The sequence below is a fragment of the Taeniopygia guttata genome, chromosome 19, assembly GCF_048771995.1.
Source record: "Taeniopygia guttata chromosome 19, bTaeGut7.mat, whole genome shotgun sequence".
Taxonomy (NCBI): domain Eukaryota; kingdom Metazoa; phylum Chordata; class Aves; order Passeriformes; family Estrildidae; genus Taeniopygia; species Taeniopygia guttata.
The window spans coordinates 7,202,915-7,225,218 of NC_133044.1; the positions used below are offsets into that span (position 1 = coordinate 7,202,915).

At 44.6% G+C, this 22,304-nt stretch overlaps 2 protein-coding genes across 3 annotated transcripts in view; one reads left to right on the forward strand and one right to left on the reverse strand.

The window, feature by feature from the left end:
• The window catches only part of ZZEF1 (zinc finger ZZ-type and EF-hand domain containing 1), a 56,664-nt gene extending 39,229 nt beyond the window's left edge, over positions 1–17,435 (reverse strand). For both annotated transcript variants that reach the window (XM_030288301.4, XM_012568623.5), the window contains exons 1-13: positions 16,988–17,435; positions 12,847–12,991; positions 11,623–11,817; positions 10,546–10,717; positions 8,888–9,087; positions 7,646–7,856; positions 6,051–6,167; positions 5,648–5,826; positions 4,481–4,579; positions 3,343–3,434; positions 2,190–2,338; positions 1,547–1,658; positions 320–535 (exon numbers count right to left, since the gene is read on the reverse strand). In XM_030288301.4, the coding sequence (XP_030144161.4) occupies positions 320–535; positions 1,547–1,658; positions 2,190–2,338; positions 3,343–3,434; positions 4,481–4,579; positions 5,648–5,826; positions 6,051–6,167; positions 7,646–7,856; positions 8,888–9,087; positions 10,546–10,717; positions 11,623–11,817; positions 12,847–12,991; positions 16,988–17,314 (2,214 nt within the window). In that variant the 5' untranslated portion in view covers positions 17,315–17,435. The remainder of the gene's footprint in view (positions 1–319; positions 536–1,546; positions 1,659–2,189; positions 2,339–3,342; positions 3,435–4,480; positions 4,580–5,647; positions 5,827–6,050; positions 6,168–7,645; positions 7,857–8,887; positions 9,088–10,545; positions 10,718–11,622; positions 11,818–12,846; positions 12,992–16,987) is intronic.
• Positions 17,436–18,426: 991 nt separating this feature from the next.
• CYB5D2 (cytochrome b5 domain containing 2) lies at positions 18,427–22,304 on the forward strand. The gene is made up of 4 exons (XM_030288178.4): positions 18,427–18,716; positions 19,331–19,471; positions 20,087–20,273; positions 21,954–22,304. Exons 1-4 carry the CDS (start codon positions 18,494–18,496, stop codon positions 22,168–22,170), a joined length of 768 nt encoding a protein of 255 aa, XP_030144038.4. The 5' UTR covers positions 18,427–18,493; the 3' UTR covers positions 22,171–22,304.

Genomic DNA, 22,304 nt, shown 5'->3' on the forward strand with positions numbered 1-22,304 from the left:
GACAGCTCAGGCTGAAACCTTCTTATTCACAGAATCCTCCCTTCTTTCTGGATTTCTAGTATCCCATCCCCTTTCTCCACCACCAGAACATTTTATAACTTCTATCTCTCCATCTAATTTAACTGGAAGTAAAAAGCCTTCAGCAAACACACATAGAATTTTATTTTTCATAAATAATTTTTTTCCACAACATGCTTTTTAACCTTGGTTAAGAGTACCCCAACTTTACTTTGCCCATTCACAACTGCTGTTTGCACAACCTTATTCCTTTTAGCCTGGCAAAAAGAAGCTTAAAAAAACTCTAAAGAAGTAAAAATACCAGGTCCTGCGCCAGCTGCTGGATGAAGTGAAGTGTCTTCAGGAGCAGGGTTGTGCCACAGACTGTGTCCTCCTCAGTTTTCCTGCACTGCAGGCAGCTCATGGTGCTGCAGGGCTCATCCCGCAGGGGCCGCAGGTAGCCCAGAACGCTCAGCCCTTGGACCCCGAGCCGTTCTGCTGACTCTTGTCTTGTGCACAAGAACTTTATCATCAAGTACTAGATGGGTATAAAAATAGCATAAGGTTTGGGTTTAAAAGCTAGGGTTTTAAAAGGCATGACTGCACCTAGGTGAGGATTGAGGGGGGAAGCTTTAGTCCCTTGTCTATCACCTCCAGAGGATTAAAATACTGAGCCTCAGATTCAGGCTAAATTTGATCTCTCCCTGCTTCCAAAAAGTCACAGGGATGGTTCTATGACCTCTGCAAAGTTTGTTAATTCATTATCAGCTCATTCATTCTGCACACACTGCTCCTAACCTGCAGTATTCTTGCAGGTTAAAGAATTATTAGCTGCTTTTAAAAGCAAGCAGAGGATCAATTTGTAATATTTAGAACATACTTTGATCAGTCTGTTCTCAGTGAGGTGCAGAACAGAAAGTCCTGCCATCCACATGGACTGGTTACTCTGCAGCAGCAGTGACTTAGCAAGCAGCAAGAGATTCAGAAAAAATCCCAGTTGACACAACTACAACAGCTGATTCCAAAACCATGATCAGAAATGCAACGTTCCCTATAAATGCACCAAGCACTTGAAATCAAAACCATCTTCTGCCATTCTCAAAATGAAAGTCTCCATTCCCCAAGGACAGCAGCCTAACTGATGGAAATCTTCATAATTGTTTGCCCACTGAAACAAGGATTGAAGAACCTGGCTCTGAAAGAATAAATGCTATGACTGCACAGGAGTTAAATGGTCTAGATACTAGAATAAAGTAACAATCATATTAAAACCAGTTAATTTGCACATTATCACATAACTTTGCACTAAATTTGATCATGAAGCACCACTTAACTACAGATATATATATATATATATGTGCATACAGAGAAAAATAATAAAATTCAGAGGACAAAAGTTGAATTATGCATTTAACTAGAAGCCTATTAATTTTTTTTCTCCATTTAGTAGAGTTCTCCCTCACAAAACAGAATTAGGTTTATTTCAGTTGACATAGAAAAGAGCCCCTGCTTGTTGTGACTGGGCCAAGGGCTTTTTGTGGGTTCTTACCTGGGAAACTCTGCATTGCTGCATTCTGACATCAACTTCATCCCATTCTTCTTCTACTTCAAACCAGCCAATAGGATCATCATCTCCCAAATCATCACACGAGCAACTGCTTCTGTGTATAAAAGAATGTAACACACTTTGTAAAGAAAAAGTTCAGACACATTGCAAAGCTGTTGATACTCTACCAAAATACTTAAGAGCATGTTATGGCTATAGAGATGAAGAAAGACAGCAGAAAGTTTCACAAACCCAAAACTCTATCACAGTCAAGGTTAAAAAAAAAGAAATAAAGAAAATCCTTTCCGTCATTGCCCCTTAACCTCCCCTTACTCCGAATCAACAGTTCTGAAAACTGATTTAATAAAACTTAATTTAAAAATTTCTGTTATCATTGATCTGCACCCCAAGTAGGTTTGTTTGATAATATCCCTTTTATAATAGGCCTTTAAATCAAGGGGTATATGTAACATATACATATTTTGTTCAACACACCAAATTGAGGCTCATTAAAAATCAAACAACAATTAAATGATGCTCCATTTTTAAGTCACTTGGAACAACACTCAGTAGTTCGAGCGGAATTGCAAAACAATCAAATACAACATTCCCTTCCCATGTATGCATTGCAAAAATCCATTTATACCTGGTTTTTAAAAACTGCTTGAATTCCCTCAGCTTCCATTTGTCATAGCTCTCAAACCTTTTGAAGTGCTCCTCAGCATGGAACTTTTCTGAGGCACTGTTGTACGCAAACACCAGCCCGCACTGCGCTCCAATGGCGCCTCGCCGCACCTGAAGGGCAAAGACACACAATGCAGGAAGGAAAATAAAGAACTGATGGAAAGCAACCAAATCCTGACAATCCTGGTCTCTGGAATTGCACAGGAAGATGAAACACATTTAGAGAAATGTTATGAAAACTTCTGTAACCCACTGAATTGAGATCATGTACATGGTTATTATTTAGTCTATTTATCACCCTGCCACCACCCTTACATTAACTAGAATTCCACATATTAATTAGATATACTATAGTTCCACATATTAATTCCCTTTTTGTTTTCCTTTTACATAAAAAAAAAACAAACAAACTAAAATTATGTTTCCTATTAATATCATTACACTGCAAAACAACTCAGCTGCCTCTCCAGCTCCAGTTAAAATTTACTTGCCAGAAGTCCATTCATGTTAAATCTCTTTGACATAAAAATATGCATTCTTGCTCTGGGAATTACATAATACTACTGCTTTGCCTTAAGTAAATAAGTCAATTCAGCTGCAGAAACCTCACTGAAGTTTTGTCTTGGCCATGAGATTTAATCACAAGACCTTCCTTTGAAACCAGGTAACAGTCACACCAAATTCAAATTACACTGGTGTCTCTAACCAGAATTTGAAATAACTTCATTTAATATGAACTCACATGCTTTGTATATTGATACCTGCTATTCACAGAGTCAAAAAGTTATTTTAAACATAAAAGACCTTGCATATAAATCCACACAGTTCAGAGAGAAACCATAAACTAAAGAGTCTCTGGCTTGAAAAAGATATTGCAAGATACAGATAAAATCAATATAAAATAAATGTCTTGACTACATGTGTTTGGCTCCCTGTAACAATTTAAGACCTTCTTTTCCTGAAGTTCCCTGACTTACACTGAAGAAAATCTTTAAAATAGCAGTATTTCATAATGAATTTAAATTTCAGTTCATATAAAAAACATCCAAATTAAATTCCACCACTAGGGGAAAAAAGTAAGTCTTCTAAGCCAAAAGCTCACAAGAATTACATACCTTTAATCTAATTTGTGTCACTTGAAATGAAGATTCAGTTCCAGTAGAAAGAATGATACTTGCTCTGGTTTTCCCAGTTTCAGTAAGAAAACCTAAAGCAGCAGTGGAACAGAATGAGTCTGAATGAGTGAATGAGCTGAAGGGGGAAACAAAATCATAAAGCTTTTCCAGTGAAATGTTCATTAGCAAATGTTTCCAAATAAATGGGACTACTTTAAAAATTGTATTTTACACAGAACTCTCCAGGCAGTATCTCTCTGGGCACTGCAATATCTGCAGTAGTTTCAAGAATATTTCCTTATTAAAGTTTATTAATAATTCCCAAATATTACTTTGGCTCATGGCTCTATTCACTGAACTCAGTGATATCCCCCAAACTGTGACCCACAAAACAACAGTAGACAAGCCACAAAATTACTAAAGAATGAACTCAAATAATGCACATGAACTAACAGAGATATAAAATAAGCATTTAGAAAGTGCCTGATTTTCTGTCACAATGGCTTTCATTTACCAGTAGCACTGCAAAAGACAATACACTATTAAAAAAAAAAGAAGATTAGGTGGCATTTCACTTAAAAAGGAGGTCAAGAAACACAAATCTCTTTGTTTAGGTTGTATCCAGTACATAAAAGCATTGCATTAACAAAGAGAGGCTTTAAGAGAGAATTAATAGGTATGTGCAGTGAGAATTTCACTGATTTCTACAAACTCTCCCATCAATATTTGGGAAACTAAGAGAGATTCATGACTTCAGCCCACAAAGTGTGCTCTAGGAGAATATTCCCTGTGGCAGCTCACTGCTGACTTCAACGTAGAATATTAATAACTCTCTCCAAAATCCAATGTTTTTGTTTGGTTGGTTTGTTTTGACAATACACCGGTTTATGAGAATGCCACAGTGCTGCAAAATTGAATTTATATATTGTTTTCATTTGGGTTTTTGTTTGTTAGTTTACCTTTTTTTTAATTACAAATCTTCCATAGCATAAAGCTATAAAGATATATATATATATATCTCAAATATATGTAAGTAAATATGGAACTCCAACACAGCATTGTTAACAATCATGAAGTTTGGTGGAATCATCTAAATTAAATGATTTTAATGTTTTGGATTTTAAATTCAGGCTCTTACCATCCCCAGTCCATGGCTCTACAAGGAGGTTTTCAGGCCCTGATTTATCTTCTTTTCCCTTTACATCACATGCTTGCAGAGTGAGTCGTAAAGGCTTTCCTAAGTCAAAAAAATCAACAGGTTTATCAAATTCATTTAAACTGGTAGAACATATTTTCCATAATTCTTAATTCAGAAAAAAAAAACGGAAAAAATTACAATACTATGAGATTTTTACCACTGTCAGATCCAAAACAGGGGAGGAAAACTGGACTATGATAGATACATTAATCTAAGGGAGTTAGTGTTTTAGATACAGATAGAAAGACAGTGGAATTCATGACAACTAGTGTTCCTTCCACTGTTACCACACTTTGGAATTCACAATCACTTAAATACCCCTTGTTTTACAAAAGGCATTAGCTACTCTGGGGAAAATGAACCAATTTTCAAAATTTTCAAAAGTAAACATTGATAAATAATACATATTACATATTATAAAATAATCCATGTGTTCTTTGGCACAAGACAAGAAGTACTGAAAAAACATATTAAAAGGCAAATAAAGGGTAGAATTCTTCATGAGAGACCAATAAGAATCTCAGAAGTTGATACCTGAGAAAACAACAGATTTATCAAACAAGTACAGCAAATATAGCAAAATCACCACCTGATGCCAGACCATGAACAGCTGTACACTCATGATATACTCAGATTATAAAAACTTAATTTTGACTCATCTTACAAAAGTGAAAAAAAAAAAAAGAACCATAAAGGGATGCTAATGGCATTACATTTAAAATGCATCTTAAAATTGTACATGCCTGCAGGAGAGAGCATTCACAGAGGCTCCCTCACTCAAACAAATGTCTTACTAGAAGAAGAAATATACTTCCTGCCATTTGCCTTTTAAGCAACACAAACACCATCATCACCATCCTGATACAGGGCCCATGATCTAGAAAGTTCATGTTTTCTCTCTAGAGAAGATCCTACTTGGTTTAACTCTTCAATCACAAAAAGCTGATCAAGCACCAACTTTTTGGGCAGTTCAGCCGCTAGGTTGTGATTTCAGTGAGTTTTTAATTAAGAAGATTTGGATAATTTTAAAACCCACCAAGTGGAACAACTCAAAGCTGTGTATTTCCTTAAGCCTGCAGAGTTAAGGATCCAGGATTGCTCCATTACCATATTTATAGAGCAGGTTCTGTCTGACTGCTGCCATGGAAGAGATAAGGGAGGAAGCCTTGTATGGAGTGTCCAGATGATCAGTGATGGCACAGAGGGAACTCAGCACTTTGGCAACACTCCCCCGGGCTAAGGCAAAGGCCAGGAGTGTCAGCTCCACCTCTGGAGTAGTACAACAACTGTGAGGGAAAACAACAACAATGTGAAAAGAAAATCTGGGACATTCTGGTTTTCAATAAAGACAAGCTGACACAGAATCTCTCAGGTGCCTGTTTCTCGATGTATTTGTATTTTTCAAGATACTTAAAAAAGAGCATGTGAGTAAAGATGTAAAAATTTTATTTGTAGACTCTTCCAAACCACTTCCCACTGCATCAACCACACAAGAGTGAATAACACTCACCTTGTTATTCTGATAAGGAAGCTATCTACTTCTTCCAAAACATTTGGTGATAAGAAGCTTGAAAACTCTGTGGAGCCTGGTGTTAGGGATAGAGGTGGCATATGCTGCAGTGCTTTCCTAGGAAAAAGTGAAACATAGTGTCAGGAAACAGGCAGAATTGGAGAAAAGAGCCTCCTAATGTGAATTAGAGGCTTGAATATTCATGTTTTGAGCAGGCTGATCTCTGCAAATTGCCTCTGAGTGCACAAAATCTATTTACACAGAGGTTCTCTTTGAAAGGGAACAACAGTATTGCATTCTAGGCAGGGCAAGTTCAATGACTGCCGGGTGGTCTTGAACCTAGTCTCAATCTCAGCTTTAATGAGACAAACACATCAAGGAGTTTTAAATTAAATCTGTGATAGCATTACAAATAGGTTAGTGTCCAAGCACTGCTTTATTTTAAATTGGTCTAGAATTGAGCAAGAGCCTGTGAATAAAGTGACAATTTATTTGAAATTCCTCAGAAGAATAAGAGAAACTAAGAAAGATACTTGTTAGCTCAAATCAGATTTTTTCCAAATTCCCAAAGATATTATGATAATCCCCGAAATCAGGAATTTTAAAGCAGTTTCACCAACGTTATTCTATCCAATACTGAAGTTTTCAGTATTAGTTATTCCTCCCAATTCTAAAGTTTGGGGGTTTTGCTTTATAATTTTAATCAGTGAATCTAATTCCTGAAAGCATGATTTTCATCAGGATTTCCCCATTATAATTTTTCAATGCTTTATTAGCTCAGTCTTCATGTTACATTTCTTAAAAATATCTAAACTTCACCAAAACTGAAGGCCCTCAGTTTCAGCAAAGCCTGCAACTATGAGCCTAAGGCGTCAGCATGTATGGAGTTATCTTAACTTTGAAGAGATTTCACAGATGACATAAAAGATAGGCTTAGTGGACTTTAGCCTGCAGGATTCATTAACCTAATGACAGCCCTGCTCTTCAGCATGGTGACATCGTGCTAACTGAGCTCTGTAAAAGCTCATGTGGGTGTGGAGAGGTTTTATTAGGATTCCAATCCTTCAAGTCATCCAGCAGAAGTGCTTGGTAATCTAACAAGGAAACGTTACACAGAAAATGGTCAATCACCACGAGCAAACATTTGCATGGAGATGGTGCATATACTCAACTATATCCCCATAAAATGCATGACAAGGCATTACCCAAGTAGAAATCTGCTGAAAAGTAAGCTAAATTGGGCTTCAGTCCTAAGGGGACTATGTTAATTTTATTGATTATTAATACAGGACAAGAAAAATTAATTAATTTTAGGTTGCTCAAAGTCATTACAAGTAAATGAAAAATCTTTTTTTCAGTGTCCATGGTTTAACAACTAGATGAAACAGACAGGAGAATTACACTTGTTCTAGTACATGCAAATAGATAAAAGAAAAACATCAAAAATCTGAAAAATGAGACAGAAAAAGATGTTTAAACACCTTAATGGGGGGAACATACCAGTCACATACAACAGATTGCTTCCTAGAGCCAGAAGAATTTTTTAAAAAACCTAAGTAGATAAAAATCACACCCTGTGTAAGTTTGGTACTCACTGAGTATTCTGTAAAATGGTGTGAACAAATGCTGGGTTGGTTTCCATGGAAGCTGTCACCAGAGAGGTCAGCAGGGACCAGTACCAGATGGCCGAGGCATCGCACACGGACACTCCCACCTTCTTCACTCGCTGGTAGCCCACGGCCCGCAGCCCGTGGATCCTGGTGTCACACCCATCACTAAGGCAACGCTTGATGTTTATCTGTACATCTGTCAAAACACAAGTTAGAATTTTTGTCCCATTTCTTCTGCTAGATTAGAGTTAGAAGAATCCAGCTATTCCAAATATTCAATTAGTGTGGGATCTCTTGGAAAAGTAATGGCAGATATGGAACAGCACTGCCTGATGCGGACAGTCACACACACTGTGCACCCTCTGATCTGGAAAATTTAGCCTTGCATCAATAGCCTGTGCATCCATTACAGATGCTATGGCTAGAAACTAGAAAAAATTGCAATAAAATATCCTCAAAGTGGAAAATAGATTGTAGATTATTTCACCAACACCTTCCTACCGACATACATAGGAAGTGTCTTGGAAGCAAATGGTTGTGGAGATAATAGGGATAAAGGCAAAGTTTAAAGTAACATAAAAATTTTCACTTAAGTTCTTGACCATTTTGCACAGATGGCATTGTCCTGATTACTTTTGAGGAAAAACATCCTTGCTGCCCACTTTTGTGGCAGTGAAAGCTCCTCTCAGGGAAAAGCATCTTTTGGGACTGAAGGGACAAAATTCCTGAAGCTGCAGAAATCATCTTAGGAAGGAGCAGCTTTTCTTGATTGATTCCAATATAGCACCCACAGAGCTACCAGAATAAAAAATAACACTATTTAAAAGCATAAAACCTGCCTTACATTGGACCAACTTCAGAGTTTCAGTACCAAAAAAGAACAGATTTTTTGCTCGATACTATCAGCCAACATATGCTTTCACTCTGCAAGCAAGGATATTTTGAAACTGCCGCATGTCTTTACATTGAAAGGCTAAAACTACATCTTTAGTCATTTTTCTCTTCAACCCTTAATTCAAGTTGCAGAGGCCACAAGAAAGGCTCAGAAGACTCTCTTACAGGCCAGAAATTAAACTAGAATTAAAACAATTCCTCTGACCGAAGGACACGGCCCAAAGTGCCACCCCTGGTGACTGACACTTCAACACATCTCTCCATGATCTCCCCAAACTTTCACCTTGCAAAAAGCACCATAGCAGTATCCCAATGGTATCTTTATTGACTCACACATCTGACTAATGTTAGCGTTTTCCAACAGTGTTACGTAGCCAGTGATATTGCTCGGAATGTGAACATCTCGGACCTCCTGGAGATTGCTGGCATTCCTTCCCACTGCCACTGTGACTTGCTGTGGCATGTAACTCTGGTCATTAGCTGCCACTGCAATGGACAGGTGTCTCAAAACCACATCTGGTTTCATCTTTAAACTGCAAGGCAAGGAAGAGAAAACAGTTCTTGCAAACAGAAGGTAAGTCAAGCACCGTGCTTTTATTATTATATATCATATTATTATACATGTGTCTATATAATAGATATTATAGTTATTAGTTTTCCTCATTATTTTTATATATTTTCCTCATTATTATATTTTCTTCCTTATTACTCATTTCCTCCTCTACAAACACAAATAAATCGTCTGAAATTTACCTAATGCTTCACACGTGTTTCTAACCTCACCATGGTGAACAAGTTAAAAAATTTTGATTTAGAAAACAGTTGCATCTGAGAGACTGAATTTTCTATTTATATTTTTAACTGAGAATTCATTCCTCAAGAATAAAAATGCAATGTTAATAATGATTAGAATGAGATGTTTTTTCCTTTGAAGCACACATTCTTAGATCTACCACTGAAAAAAACCATTAAACATTTCTGTTTCATTGAGCATTTCTGTTTCATGGAACATCCTGGACAGTGGCAAAGTGTTTCCATTCAACCACCAACCACTGCATCTGTGTTACAGCTTGGAAAGCTTCACTATACAACAAGGCTTTTTGTCACCACAGCAGATGCAGGCATTTTACAGGTGACCTTTTATTTGGCAGTCAGGCTTTTAAATTTTATGCAGATAATTGATGTCTGGTTTTATCTGTATTCACCTGTCACTCATTAATTCCAGCTGTTTTCAATTACATCTGTATTGGGTTTGTGTGACAAGGTTTCAGCAGTGGGAGGCTACAGGGAAGCTGCTGGAGGCTGGACCTTTGTCTCCATGGGGAGAGCAGTGTGCACTGGAGAGGTTTGCTGGCAGGATTTGTGATCCCATGGGGGACCCGTGCTGCAGCAGCCTCTTCCTGAAGGACTGGTTCCCAAAGGGGCCATTCACTTAAGACCTGGACTTGATGATTCTTGGGGGTTCTTTCCAAGTCAATTATCTGTGGTTCTGTACCTGCACCCCATGGGAAGGACCCACACTGGAGCACTTTGAGGGAGCATCATGGAAGGGACCCTACACTGGTGCAGGGAAGCATGTGAGGAGTCCTATCCCTGAGGAGGGAGGAGTGGTAGAGCCAGCATGTGATGAACTGAGTGCAGCCCACACTCCCCATCCGTCCATGCCTCTGGAGGGGAGGAGATAATTTCTCTTCCTTTTTTTCTAAGCCTGGGAAGGAGAGGGGGAAGATTTGGTTTTGTTTCTCCTAACCCCACCCTAATTTAAAAACTGAACTAAATTCCCTGAATCAAGTCTGCTCTGTCTGTGATGGCAGCGGGTGAGAGAGCTCTCCCTGCCCTTGGCCCAGGAGCCTTTTGTTACATTTTCTCTCCCTTGCCCACTGAGGAGGGGAGTCATGGAGCAGCCTTGGGGGCAGCTGGCATCCAGGCAGGATCAATCCAGCACAAGCCCCCGTGGCTGTCAGCACTCGGAGCCCCAGCCCCGAGCTCACCGTATCCAGTGGGATCGAGCGCTCCCATCCGACTGCCAGAAGGAGGACGTTTCTCCGTTTGTCATCTTGTCGATATCGGCGGAATTGGAGGAGGTTTCGATGTGTGTGTAGCACTTCATGACAGATTTCAGCTTGTCTGACTCCTGATTACCATTCAGATCACTGGGGTATTCTGCAAAAAAAAAAAAAAAAAAACACTCAGAATATTTTTTCTTCGGCCTGTTTGGAGTATTGTTATACCCTTGTAAGAATTATCTCACACAATTTAACTCCCTGGCACAGAACACAGCCCCTGAAGGACTGTTTCTGATAGAAACTAGAAGACAGCAAAGTTTCATTTCAGAAGAAATTGCAATAATCTCCATCTACCACTCTCAGTATGAAAACACCTCCATTCCCTAGAGTTCAATAGCCTTTATCTACCCCTTTCATTACTGGCCTCAACAGCGCTTTATTATTTTTATGCCCAAATACAAACAGATGAAAGGCAAAAGTAAATTACAATGAGGAAAACTTCAATTCATGTATTTTAGGGAAAGGACAAAGCACTCTCTTTCCCATGTAACTTGATCTATTTCAATAGAAGTGCAGAAATCTGAAAATTATCTAGTCAAGCTGTAAAGAAAAGGAGCCCTCCCTGTAGGGACCAGGCCAGTCCAATCAGAGATACAGTGTAAGATTCATCACCTCCAGTCCAAAATAATAAAGTATATTTTAATGCTGAAGAGTCAACTTCACAAAACATCCACCTTCACAGGGAAACTAAGTTTCTAGCAACTAGAGAAGATATTTCACTGAATACAGAATATCACAAATGAGTAACCATTAATTCTGAAACAAGCCCAGAGAAAGATAAGAACATTCCGGAGCGTTACTCATATTGCTGGGTAGTTCAGAAATTAATTGATGTGCTTCAAAAACCAACAAAAATCCACAGAAGCATGCAGATCAACTTCATAAAACATGAAGCCTGTTAGAGGTGACATAGTAAAGAAAGCTTTTTGTTTTATCTGTAGTCTCTTTTTCAAAGCCATGGTCACACAATCATCCTAAAAAATAAGGGAAGACATTGCACACCTCTCTCTTTGAGGAGAAGTCGATCCAAAGAATCCTTCAGCACGGAGGAGCGCATGGTGCAGATGTTGTTGAAGTACTCCAGCACTGGGTAAGGGATGGCAGTGCTGGAGATGCGGTTCCGGTGCAAGAATCTCAGGATCATCGAGGCGTGAAGGCCCAGGCGCTCTTTTGACTCAGAAAATATGTCAATAAACCCTGGAAGGAGACATCCTTTCCTTAGGCACCACAATGCAAGAAGGATGCAAAACTATCAGAGGATGGAGCTCAAGTCTGCAATCTCTACAGCAGGAGAAATGTGGAAAGTGGGAAATACAGCAAGGAAGAGTGCAGGAAAATGTTTTTGCCAGTGACTTGAAATGCCTGAAGGAGTTCAAAACAATTATCAAAAATCTTATGTTTATTTTGCTTCCCCAAACCCTTACCTTCAAAATCTAAGTGAAGCAGCTGCTACTTGGTTAACAATCACTCACCCTGAGCTACACTGAGCTTTTTTCTTTGGAACTGTGGATCATTCCTAATGCTTTCCACCAGCTTGGTCAGAAATGCGAGTTCCTTAGCATTGATACCTGAATCCCAGTGCATATAGCTGCATAGAACAGTACTCTCTAAGTCCTCTCCTCTAAATTCTCTGCAGCAAATTCTAGTGTTCCTTGTCTGATCCTTTAAGGCAAATCCCCTTTAGCCACTTATCAAATGCTTGGAAGGAAAGCCAGTAACTGACACTTATCCCAGAAATAAGATCCTGGAAACTGATACTTTCTGAACTATAAACCATAAAACCTGAATTATGTTTTATCAGGATTTCAAATGCTGAATAACAATATAATAATAATAATAAAATATGTGACTCATCCCCTGGAACAGACTCCATGGAGGATTTATTGCTCCAGTTACCAAGTACAAGACTTTATTAGCTGGGCACTCACCAAAATTCTGCAAGGTACATGTTCTGTCTGTGACATAAACCAAACAGGAATAAGACACTTCTCAGTCACACAGAGAAGGAAACAGTGGTTATTTGTGAAAGGAAGTTCTGCATGCAGTTCTGGGAAATGTTTAATTTACAACAACTCCACTTGATTAACACTAAAGAACCAAGAACCTTCTGGAGAATGGTTTTGATAAGATTAGGACAAGCAATGCTATTAAATCAATTTATTGAAGCAGCTTCTCTTCTATGGGGCAGGGCTTGGGAAATCCTTTCTTCCAACACTGCTCTCATACCTGGCACCAGGGAACAAGCTTGCAGTTGCCTGATTACATGGCTCAGCTCCCCCTGAAGATTTGCTCCACTAGAATTCTTGAGAGCCTCCAGCATATTCTCCACATCTACAGTGCCATCTCCTTCAGCATCAAATTGTGCAAAGGCCTGAAGGGTAACAAAAAAAATTTATTTCAGCATATTTCCTTAAAGCAAGGTATTTCATAAAAACCATAGCAACAAATGTTGTAACACTATTACAATAAAATCAAAAGAATTAATTCCCCAAAGTACTGAATTCATGGTAACAGGAAGCAGGCTGGCTGGAAATCTGCAGTGTTTAGCAAGTTTGAAGTATTTGCACTGCCTTCTATAAAAGTCAATGGAGTCATGTTAGGTGGAGTCAGCCCATCATATCACCAGTGAATCAGCAGGATCCATCCATGGCGAGCTGGGACTGTAAGGAAGTAGCAAAAAGCTCCTCAGCTGAAGGGTGGTTTGGTTCCAAAAGCCACACCTTCAATTACTCATCACTGCTGCATCCCCTCTCTCACTGCATCCACTCAAAACTCCTTCAGGGTTTACATCTCGTCTTTATTTAAGAAATTGTCCTAAGAAAAGTAATGCTTTTATTTGATGTTTCATTCCATAAACTGTCCTCCTACACCAAAAATCAGTTTAATAGAGTTTGTCTACGTATTTTTGAAAACAGTAGAGAGAGTTAGAAAAGAGTTGGGATTTTTTTTTATTGAAGAGAATGACTGGCAGCTTTATTAACTTTGACCTTAATAAAAAATTTAATATAAAAAGTCATGTTGAGCATGTACAAAAAGTAACTTGCACAGCATTTCACACCTTTGAACTAACAAATGTATTGTTATTCAGCTGAGCCTATAAACCAGAACTAAGCTCATATATGTAACTTACTTTAGCTATTTCAGAGAACTCATGATTCAGTGACACACTAAAAATCTGGCTATATTTTCACAATCCGATTTAATTTCGAAACAAATTTCTGTTTAATTACTAAAAATGGAACTTGTTCCAAAAGAGAAATGCAGTGTTTCAGGAGCATTCACATTTTTCATATAAATTGGGAATGCACTTACAAAAGAGATTTCTTTACAAGCAAGACTGGAGTCTCACTGCCCTGAACTTTTATTCCAAGCTGAGCAAATCTGGTCTCTGACAACAGATGATCTCACAGGTGTCTGAGTCAAGGGATCACTGCTGCTCAGGAGGAAACTCCTGCTTCACCCTCTGGGCTTGCTACCTGATTATCAGACTTGATGTACCATTAACAGTACTATCCTAGAGAGCAGCAACCCGAAATGATTAGCTCAAAATAACCTGCCAATTAACCATGACATAATTACACCAGTAAAATGAGAGCAAAGTCCTCAGAAGATAACAGAATTGAAACACAAGTCTTTTAGCTGACTGAAGTTCTCATGGCACTCCTGTGGCACAGAGCTGGATTTGAGCTTGGAAACTTTACAGTGTCTTATTACACACACAGCTGAACCCAAGCTAATAATGATCACCTTTAAAAAATTATTTTGAGCAGCAAAGCTGGTGCTGAGCATCCAGCAGACACCAGGGCCAGTCCAGCCCAGGCACTGGGCAGATCCCAAAACAAAAACCCAACACCTTTGCTTGAGGACAACAAGCCAGAGGGATTAATTCTAACAGACATAACTCAGTTGCCAAAACAATTCAATGTACAGTTTCACACAATTCTCACCATTTTGCCTCATACCTGAAGTGAAACTGCACAATTACTAAACGACAAATTGAACAAGTTTTGTGATGTAACTGGTGACAATAAAACACAAGGCAACAAGGCTGAATCTGCTGACACCTACTTTAAACAAATTTTTTATATTCTCACACAAGGAGGGATTACTACATATATACTTGTCCTGACATCTTAATGTAGTATTTTGTTATTTTATTTTTAAACTCTTCCTCTGATCTCAGGAGGTTACACCAAACCTAGAACTCTAGAATTATTTTTTGACTGCTCAGTATAACTTAAACTCCGTATTTGACAAAAACCATACGTCATTTCCACTGCTGTCCTGTGTAATGGGGGAAAAAAGTGGGGGAAAAAAATGAGTGTCAACCTATACTCAAAGAATTTTTGAGCTGAGTGCAGGACTGGGACATGATACAATTGAACAGCAGCCTTACACAACCCAGACCATCCTACTCCTAAATAAATAAATGCAGTAACTCCACACAGTTCCACCCTGAACATGAAGAAGCATGTGAGAAACATCTTTCATAGGAAATTATGGGTGAGAGGGTTGCTTGGAAATATGGCACATGGAAAAATCAGCCCCTTATCTCACAGCTCAGGAGCTGCATGGCACAAGGTATCTGAAAGGTGACCTGGGAGAACTTCCTACTTCACCCTCTGCTCTCAGTAGAACTGCAACATAACTGCTGCCAGCCAAAGCTGATACATGACATGACAACTGCTGAACCAGTAATAAAAAAGATTCAGAGGTTCAGTTTATATAGAAAACAGATTTTGCATTTAAACATTGTTCATAAAACATCTCAAGTCTGTGCTCAAAGCCCTGCACTGAGAACAGAGAAACTGGAAGGGCAGATCAAACCTGGGCTGTGCCACACAGGACTCTACAGACATTAAAAAGTGAAACCTACTGACCTGCCACCCCTAAACTAACTTCTCCTCAGTGTACAAGGAAAGCTCAAACACCACAGCTCGTGGGTTAGTGCCAGAAATGATGACATCAAGGTTTTCCACAGAACTCTCAACATCTCGACTCTGCAGGGCAGACCAGATGTGACCACACATCCGCGCCACGCTAAATCCTGTGACAAGATTTTTCCCCCCGCCCTGGAGCAGGAAATGAAACCAAAACAAATAGATTCCTCATGCAGAGGAGGATATGAAATACAGATAATCCTCAAAATATTTCTGCAGCCCACAAAGTTCAGCTGTTTGTGCCAGCAGGAAGAACCCCAATGGACTCATCTCACCCTTGCTGCTGTTACAAATGAAGATGTGCTTGTTACTGGCTCTTCTTGTGAAGGAACTGGAAGTGGAGGCAGCATTTCACCAAGCTACTTAAACCAGTCTGGTAAAAACACACCTATCTGGGCATGAAAGTGCATCTCCTTCCAGTTTCCAGGAGCTTTGTTCACCTGTCAGCACTGATTTGAGGCGTGTGTGTGTGATTGAACAGTTTACACAGTTGTTCTGCTACTCGGGAGCAAAACAAAGACAGCAGGAAGTGACTGCTGAGCCTCAGGAACTGCCTGCACTAAGGAATTCAGACACAGCCACTTTCTCAAGTGAGTGTGGAATTCCCAACAGGGTGTTCTGCTGCATTTTAGATTTCTAGAGAGCAAAGCTAAAGCTTAAGTGCTCTAGACATTAAATTCTCCATATCCTTTCCCACAGAAAGGGAAAACTGGAAATCCCAGCCAAAAGGAAACTACTTTCTTTAAGCCATTAAAAGCTGCCCATACCACCTTCTGGCTGTGGAGGGGGATCTCTCTTACACTACTTCCTTACAAGCTTTCCAAAAGTCCTACTTTACAATAAAAGAAACGCTTGACAATTTCACTGCTGGTTTTAAAAAGCTACAATAAAATCCAGAGTGGTAAACTTTGGCTTGCTGATAATGCTAGTAAGTATCAAGAGGAATTACTCAGGCAGGATTTCCTACCTATGTTCTGACCACACCTGTACTCTCAGCTGCACCAGCAGTAGCAAAAGCAGAAATATTCCTGTAAACACCCATTTTCTTCTTAAGTGGCTGCTGAGCATGATCACTGATAACTGACATAATTTTTATTTTTTTTTAATTATATCTGGAAGCTGCCAGGCGGCGTATCAACAGCAGCAGCCGCTTTTCCAACCCTGCAGAACCCTCTGGCCCAGCCTCTCCCCACCCACCAGGACGCGTGTCCGGGCTCTCCCGGGTGGTGTGGATGGCCCCGGGCCCGGTGACACCGACCCCCAGCGGCACCCCGGAGGTTCCCCCGATGCCCGGACAGGGGACCCCCACCCCGGGAGTGCCCGGGCCGGACGGCGCTCTGAGCAGCCCGGTGTACTGGAAGGAGTCCCTGCCCGTGGCAGGGGCTGGCACGACACGTTCTCCCCGGTTCCTCCCCGCCGGCTCTCACCTCCTCGCTCTCCCCGCGGGAGCCGGCCGCCAGCCGGGACACGCTCTCCAGCACCTCGCAGAACTGCTCCAGGCTCACGGCCTCGTCTCCGCGGCTCAGCCGCTCCTCCAGCCATCGCACCAGCGCGCTGTGGTGCCGCGACACCAGCGGCTCGGGCAGGGCCGCCTCCCGCAGCCGCGCCGTGGCCTCCCGCAGCCGGGCCTGCTCCAGCAGCACCTCGGCCGGCGGCAGCAGCGGCGCGGCTTGGGGCGCGCCCGCCGCCCCCTCCATGCCCTCTTCGGCGCCCTCCTCCTCCTCCTCGCTGCTGTGGCTCGCCGCCGTCCCCATGAGCCGCTCGCAGCCGCCGCCGCTCCCCGCCCGGCTCGGCCCGGCCCGGCCCGGCCCGGCCCGCCTTAGTCAGCAACTTCCCGCCCGCCGCACCTGTCAGCGCGGGGCGCCGCGCCGCCGCAAAGCGCCGCCGCGCCACGCCGCCGCCAAGCGCCGCGCTGCCGCAAAACGCTGCAAAGCCCGCGCGGCGGCGGGGCACCGGAGCGGATCCGGGGCCACCGGAGCGGACCCGGGAACACCGGAGCGGATCCGGGACCACCGGAGCGGATCCGGGACCACCGAGCGGATCCGGGACCACCGGAGCGGATCCGGGGCCACCGAGCGGACCCGGGACCACCGGAGCGGATCCGGCGCCACCGGAGCGGATCCGGGCCCACCGGAGCGGATCCGGGACCACCGGAGCGGACCCGGGAACACCGGAGCGGATCCGGGGCCACAGCGCGGCTCGGGCAGCTCCCTCCGCGGGTGACACTGGCACCTGCGCCCGGTCCTGTGGAGAACACTAAGCCGGCGGCCTCATTAATTCGGAGAACTATCTCCAAGAGGTGTCAGCACGGCGGTGCCAGACTCTCTTCAGTGGCACCCAGTAACGGCCGTGACCAAAAGCACGACAGATTTCACCTCAACACGAGAAAAGTTCCCTGAGCCCTTAAAATTGTTATTAGTGTTTACAAGGATATCAGCTACAGATGACGAAGGGGATGAACATTTTTCATATTAACAACTTGGGCATTGGGACAGACTTGTCAGGGAGGGTGTGCAGTCTCCCTCTCTGGAGAAACGCCAAACTCACGGGACCCTGCTGCGTCACCTGCTGCAGGTGGCCCTGCCTTGGCAGGGGCTGCTCTGGGCGATCTCCAGAGGGCACGAACAGCAAGAGGTTCTGTGACTGTCCCTGTGAACAACGCCATTAGGAGCAGGGTGGCGGGGCGCTGACACGGGGTGCCCAGAGAAGCGGTGGCCGCCCATCTCCGGCAGTGTTGGCGGCCGGGCTGGGCTGCAGCAGCCGGTGGCAGCGGAAGGTGCCGCTGCCCGGCAGGGGCGGCAGGAGATGATTTTTACGCCGCCCCACGGCTCCGAGCCCCGCCGCCACGCTGCCGTAAAGCGCGCCCTCCGCCCGTCTGCACGCTGCCGTGCGGCGAGGAAGCTGTCGTGCGAGCGGCGCGGTGTCGCGGCGCGATGTGGCGGGGCGCGGCCGCGGCGCTGCTGGGCCTGGCCGCCGCCTGCCTCCTGCGCCGCGGGTTCGAGCCCCGCGCCCGCCTGCTCAGCGCCGCCGAGCTGCGCCGCTACCGCGGGGCGCCGGGCGAGCCCGGGCTCTACCTCGCCCTGCTGGGACGGGTTTTCGATGTGCAGCGGGGCCGCAAGCACTATGGGCCCGGCGGCGCCTACAGCGGGTTCGCAGGTACCTCGTGCGGTGGGTGTGGGTCTGGCTGGGGAGGGGAGGGGTGGCGGTGCGTGTGTGGCACCGGCTGTCCCCGCTGTCCCCGCTGGCCGGGGGCCGTTCATTCAGCCCGGCTCAGCCCCTGTTCGGGGAGCACACTCCATGGCTGGGCTGTGTTCCGAGGCTGGGGGGTTCACTGTGTGACTGAGGGATTCACTCCATGTCAGCCATGGAGGGGTTCACTCTGTGGCTGAGGGGTTCACTCTGTGGCTGAGGGGTTCACTCTGTGTCTGAGGAATTCACTCCATGGCTGGGGGATTCACTCCATGGCTGGGGGATTCACTCCATGGCTGAGGGGTTCACTCTGTGTCTGAGGGATTCACTCCATGGCTGAGGGATTCACTCCGTAGCTGAAGGATTCACTCCGTGGCCGAGGGGTTCACTCCGTGGCCGAGGGGTTCACTCTGAGTCTGAGGGGTTCACTCTGTGGCCGAGGGATTCACTCTGTGGCTGGGGCGTTCACTCTGTGTCTGAGGGGTTCACTCTGTGTCTGAGGGGTTCACTCCATGGCTGGGGGGTTCACTCTGTGTCTGGGAGTCTCTCCCTGCCGGGGTCTCACTGTCCCTGTCCTGCAGGCAGAGATGCCACCAGAGCGTTTGCCAGCGGCGACTTCACCCCAGCGGGGCTGGTGGACACCGTGTCGGGGCTGTCACCTGCGGAGCTGCTCTCCATCCACAGCTGGCTGAGCTTCTACAGCGACAACTACGAGCCCGTGGGTAGGTGTGGGTAGGTGTGGGTGGGTGTGGGTAGGTGTGGGTGGGTGTGGGTGGGTGTGTGGGCTCACACAAGGGATGGATGCGCAGGTGTGATCCCTTCGAGGGACCAGCTGGAGCTGCAGCCAAGCCAGGTCTCTGAGATCTGCTTCCCTCTAAGGGAAAGTTGAATCATTTTCCCACCTGGCTGTTGTCCTGCTTGGATTGTCTCTGTCTCAGCACAAAGCATGGAGCCAGCGTGAAATCACCAGGATTCAGGAGAATGTAGGGGTAGCAGCACAGGGAAGCTGTTCTGGGGAATGGCTTCTGGGTTGTGCAGCTGAAACTGGCTTTGGTTTTCAGCTCTGTAATGAGTCTGGGCCTAAGCTTATCCTGCATGGAGTTATTAATATGGGTAAATTGCTGCGTGATCCAAGGGTTGAAGGGACGCAAGCTCAGTTCGGTTCTAACAATTGGGCCATAGTGACATCTCCTTTTATTTTTGTCTTTAAATAGAAAATTAAAAATAAAACCCCACCAGAACTATGCATTTTCCTTGCCTGGAAGCAGGTCTGTGGTCTGGAAACAGGTTTGTGGTCTGGAAACAGGTCTGTGGTCTTAATTGATCTCTTCTCCCAGGGAAGCTGGTGGGCAGATTCTACGATGAAAATGGGGCACCGACAGAAGCCCTGAGGGAGGTGGAGGCTGCCATTGAGGAAGCTCTCAAATTGCAAGAGCAAAGTGATCAGAAAAAGCAGCAGTTCCCACCCTGCAACTCGGAATGGAGCTCTGCTAAAGGCACCCGGTTCTGGTGCTCCAGGGAGAGGTAAGCTTGTCCCCTCTGGAGCAGAGGCTTTTTTTGGGTGCCCTGTGCTTTGTTCCTGCCTCTCCTGGCAGGAAGGGTGTGGGAAGATGTCCTGCAGCCACCACACTCCATGGGCAGGTGAGCTCTGGGACCTGGCACAGGTTGTGTGTGCAGTGGTGCTGCCAGGGCTGGAATAAGCCAGGCATGGACTCTGTCCCTGCCTGAATTCCCAGGGTTGTTCAGGTGGGAAAAGCCCTGTGAGACTGTCGAGCCCAGCCATTCCCCCAGCACTAACCTGTGGCCCCAGGTGTCACATCCACACAGCTTTTAAATCCCTGCAGGGATGAGACCTCCACCACTGCCCTGGGCAGCTGTGCCAATGCCTGGCAAAGCCCTTCCATGAAGAAATTTTCCCCAGTATCCAACCTAAACATCCCCTGGCACAGTTTGAAGCTGTTTCTTCTTACCCTGTCCTTGTTCCTGGGAAGCAGAGCCTGACCTTCACCTGGCTGCACCTTCCTGTCAGGGGATTGTAGAGAGTGAGAAGGTCCCCCCTGAGCCCCCTTTTCTCCAGGCTGAGCTTCTCCTGTCACACTGGAATCAAAGAATTTACCACACATGCATGTGATCGCCTGTTCTCAGCAAAACAGGAGAGAAATCTCAGTAGGACTGGGATTCAAACCGGTTCTGTCACCTATCAGGAATACAAGCATTAACTTGTGCTTTTCAGACAGTTTCACAGCCTGACTCACAGGCTGACACCACAACATTTTCACTTAAGCCACATAAAAATGAGGTTAAGCTTTGAATAATAATTACCCACATTCCTGTTAGTAGCTATCTCTCAGCTTAGGGACTACTTTGTCTGAAGATCATTTCACAGGCCACGCTGCAAAACGCGTGTGCTTCATGTCAGCCCAGCAGCAGCACTGTGTGCCCCAGGGATCTGCTTCTGTGTGTGCCTGAGCTTGTGGACAGCCTTGGGGCCACGTGTGATGTGGCAGTGACTTGTGTAAGAGGCTTAAAAGCTGCAGTGATTGGGGAACAGGCAGGACTTGGCCCATAGAGACACTTGGACAAAAAGAGACATGATGAGTTAGCTGGGAAAGTACTTTTTCTTCTGCCCCAGTTCTCAAAATCACTGTTTAGTCAAGGCACAGAAGGCCTACAAGAGCCTGCTCTATTGGAAGGTGGCCCTGCCTATGGCATCCTTTGAGGTCCCTTCCAACCCAAGCCACTGTGATTCTGTGAAGGTGTGTGGTGACTTGTGAACATTTATGTATTTTGCTGTGCTCCAGAAGGCTGTGATTCCTCTAGCAATGGAAGCATGGAATGCAGGAGTTGGTCACTCTCAGAAGGGTAGGGCCTGCAGCAGCAGTGATGAAACCAGCTCCAGGCCACAGGTTTCTGAAGCACAGCCAATAAAAAGATAAAGGCTGTGGGATGGTGGCTGTTTAAACAAAGCCTGGATGTGGCACTGGGTGCCAGGGTTTAGTTGAGGTGTTGGGGCTGGCTTGGACTCGATGATCTTTGAGGTCCCTTCCAACCCGGTCATTCTGTGAATTCTGTGGAAGCAAAGCTTACCTCAGTGTTAGCTCTAGTTTCCCCAGATGATCTCAGGATTTTTGCTAAGGGTTCTCTGTTGACTGGAAGCATTTTGATGGGTTTGAATTGTAATCGACTTTCACTTTCCGTTCCTAGCGGGGGAGTGCGGCGGGCCTGGGCCGGGGTCCCGCGGCAGCTGCACCGGCCCGGCTCGCAGGGCGCTCGGTGCGTGTGCGTGCGGAGCTCCGGGCCGCCCTGGGGCCAGCCGCGCTCCTCCCGGCACAGCGACAGAGGCGACCTGGATAACCCCCACCTGCGGCAGTACGAGGGCTGCCATCCCCTGGCCGAGCAGTGCGTCCTCCTCACGGGCTGACCCTGCACGTGGTGGGCAGCTCCAGCTCCATCCCTCCCACCTGTCCATGCAAAGGGAGCAGTAACAATTTCACGTTATTTGTCATGCTTTTTAACATACAGAGATGGAGGAAACACTTCAGCCACGTTAGTGGC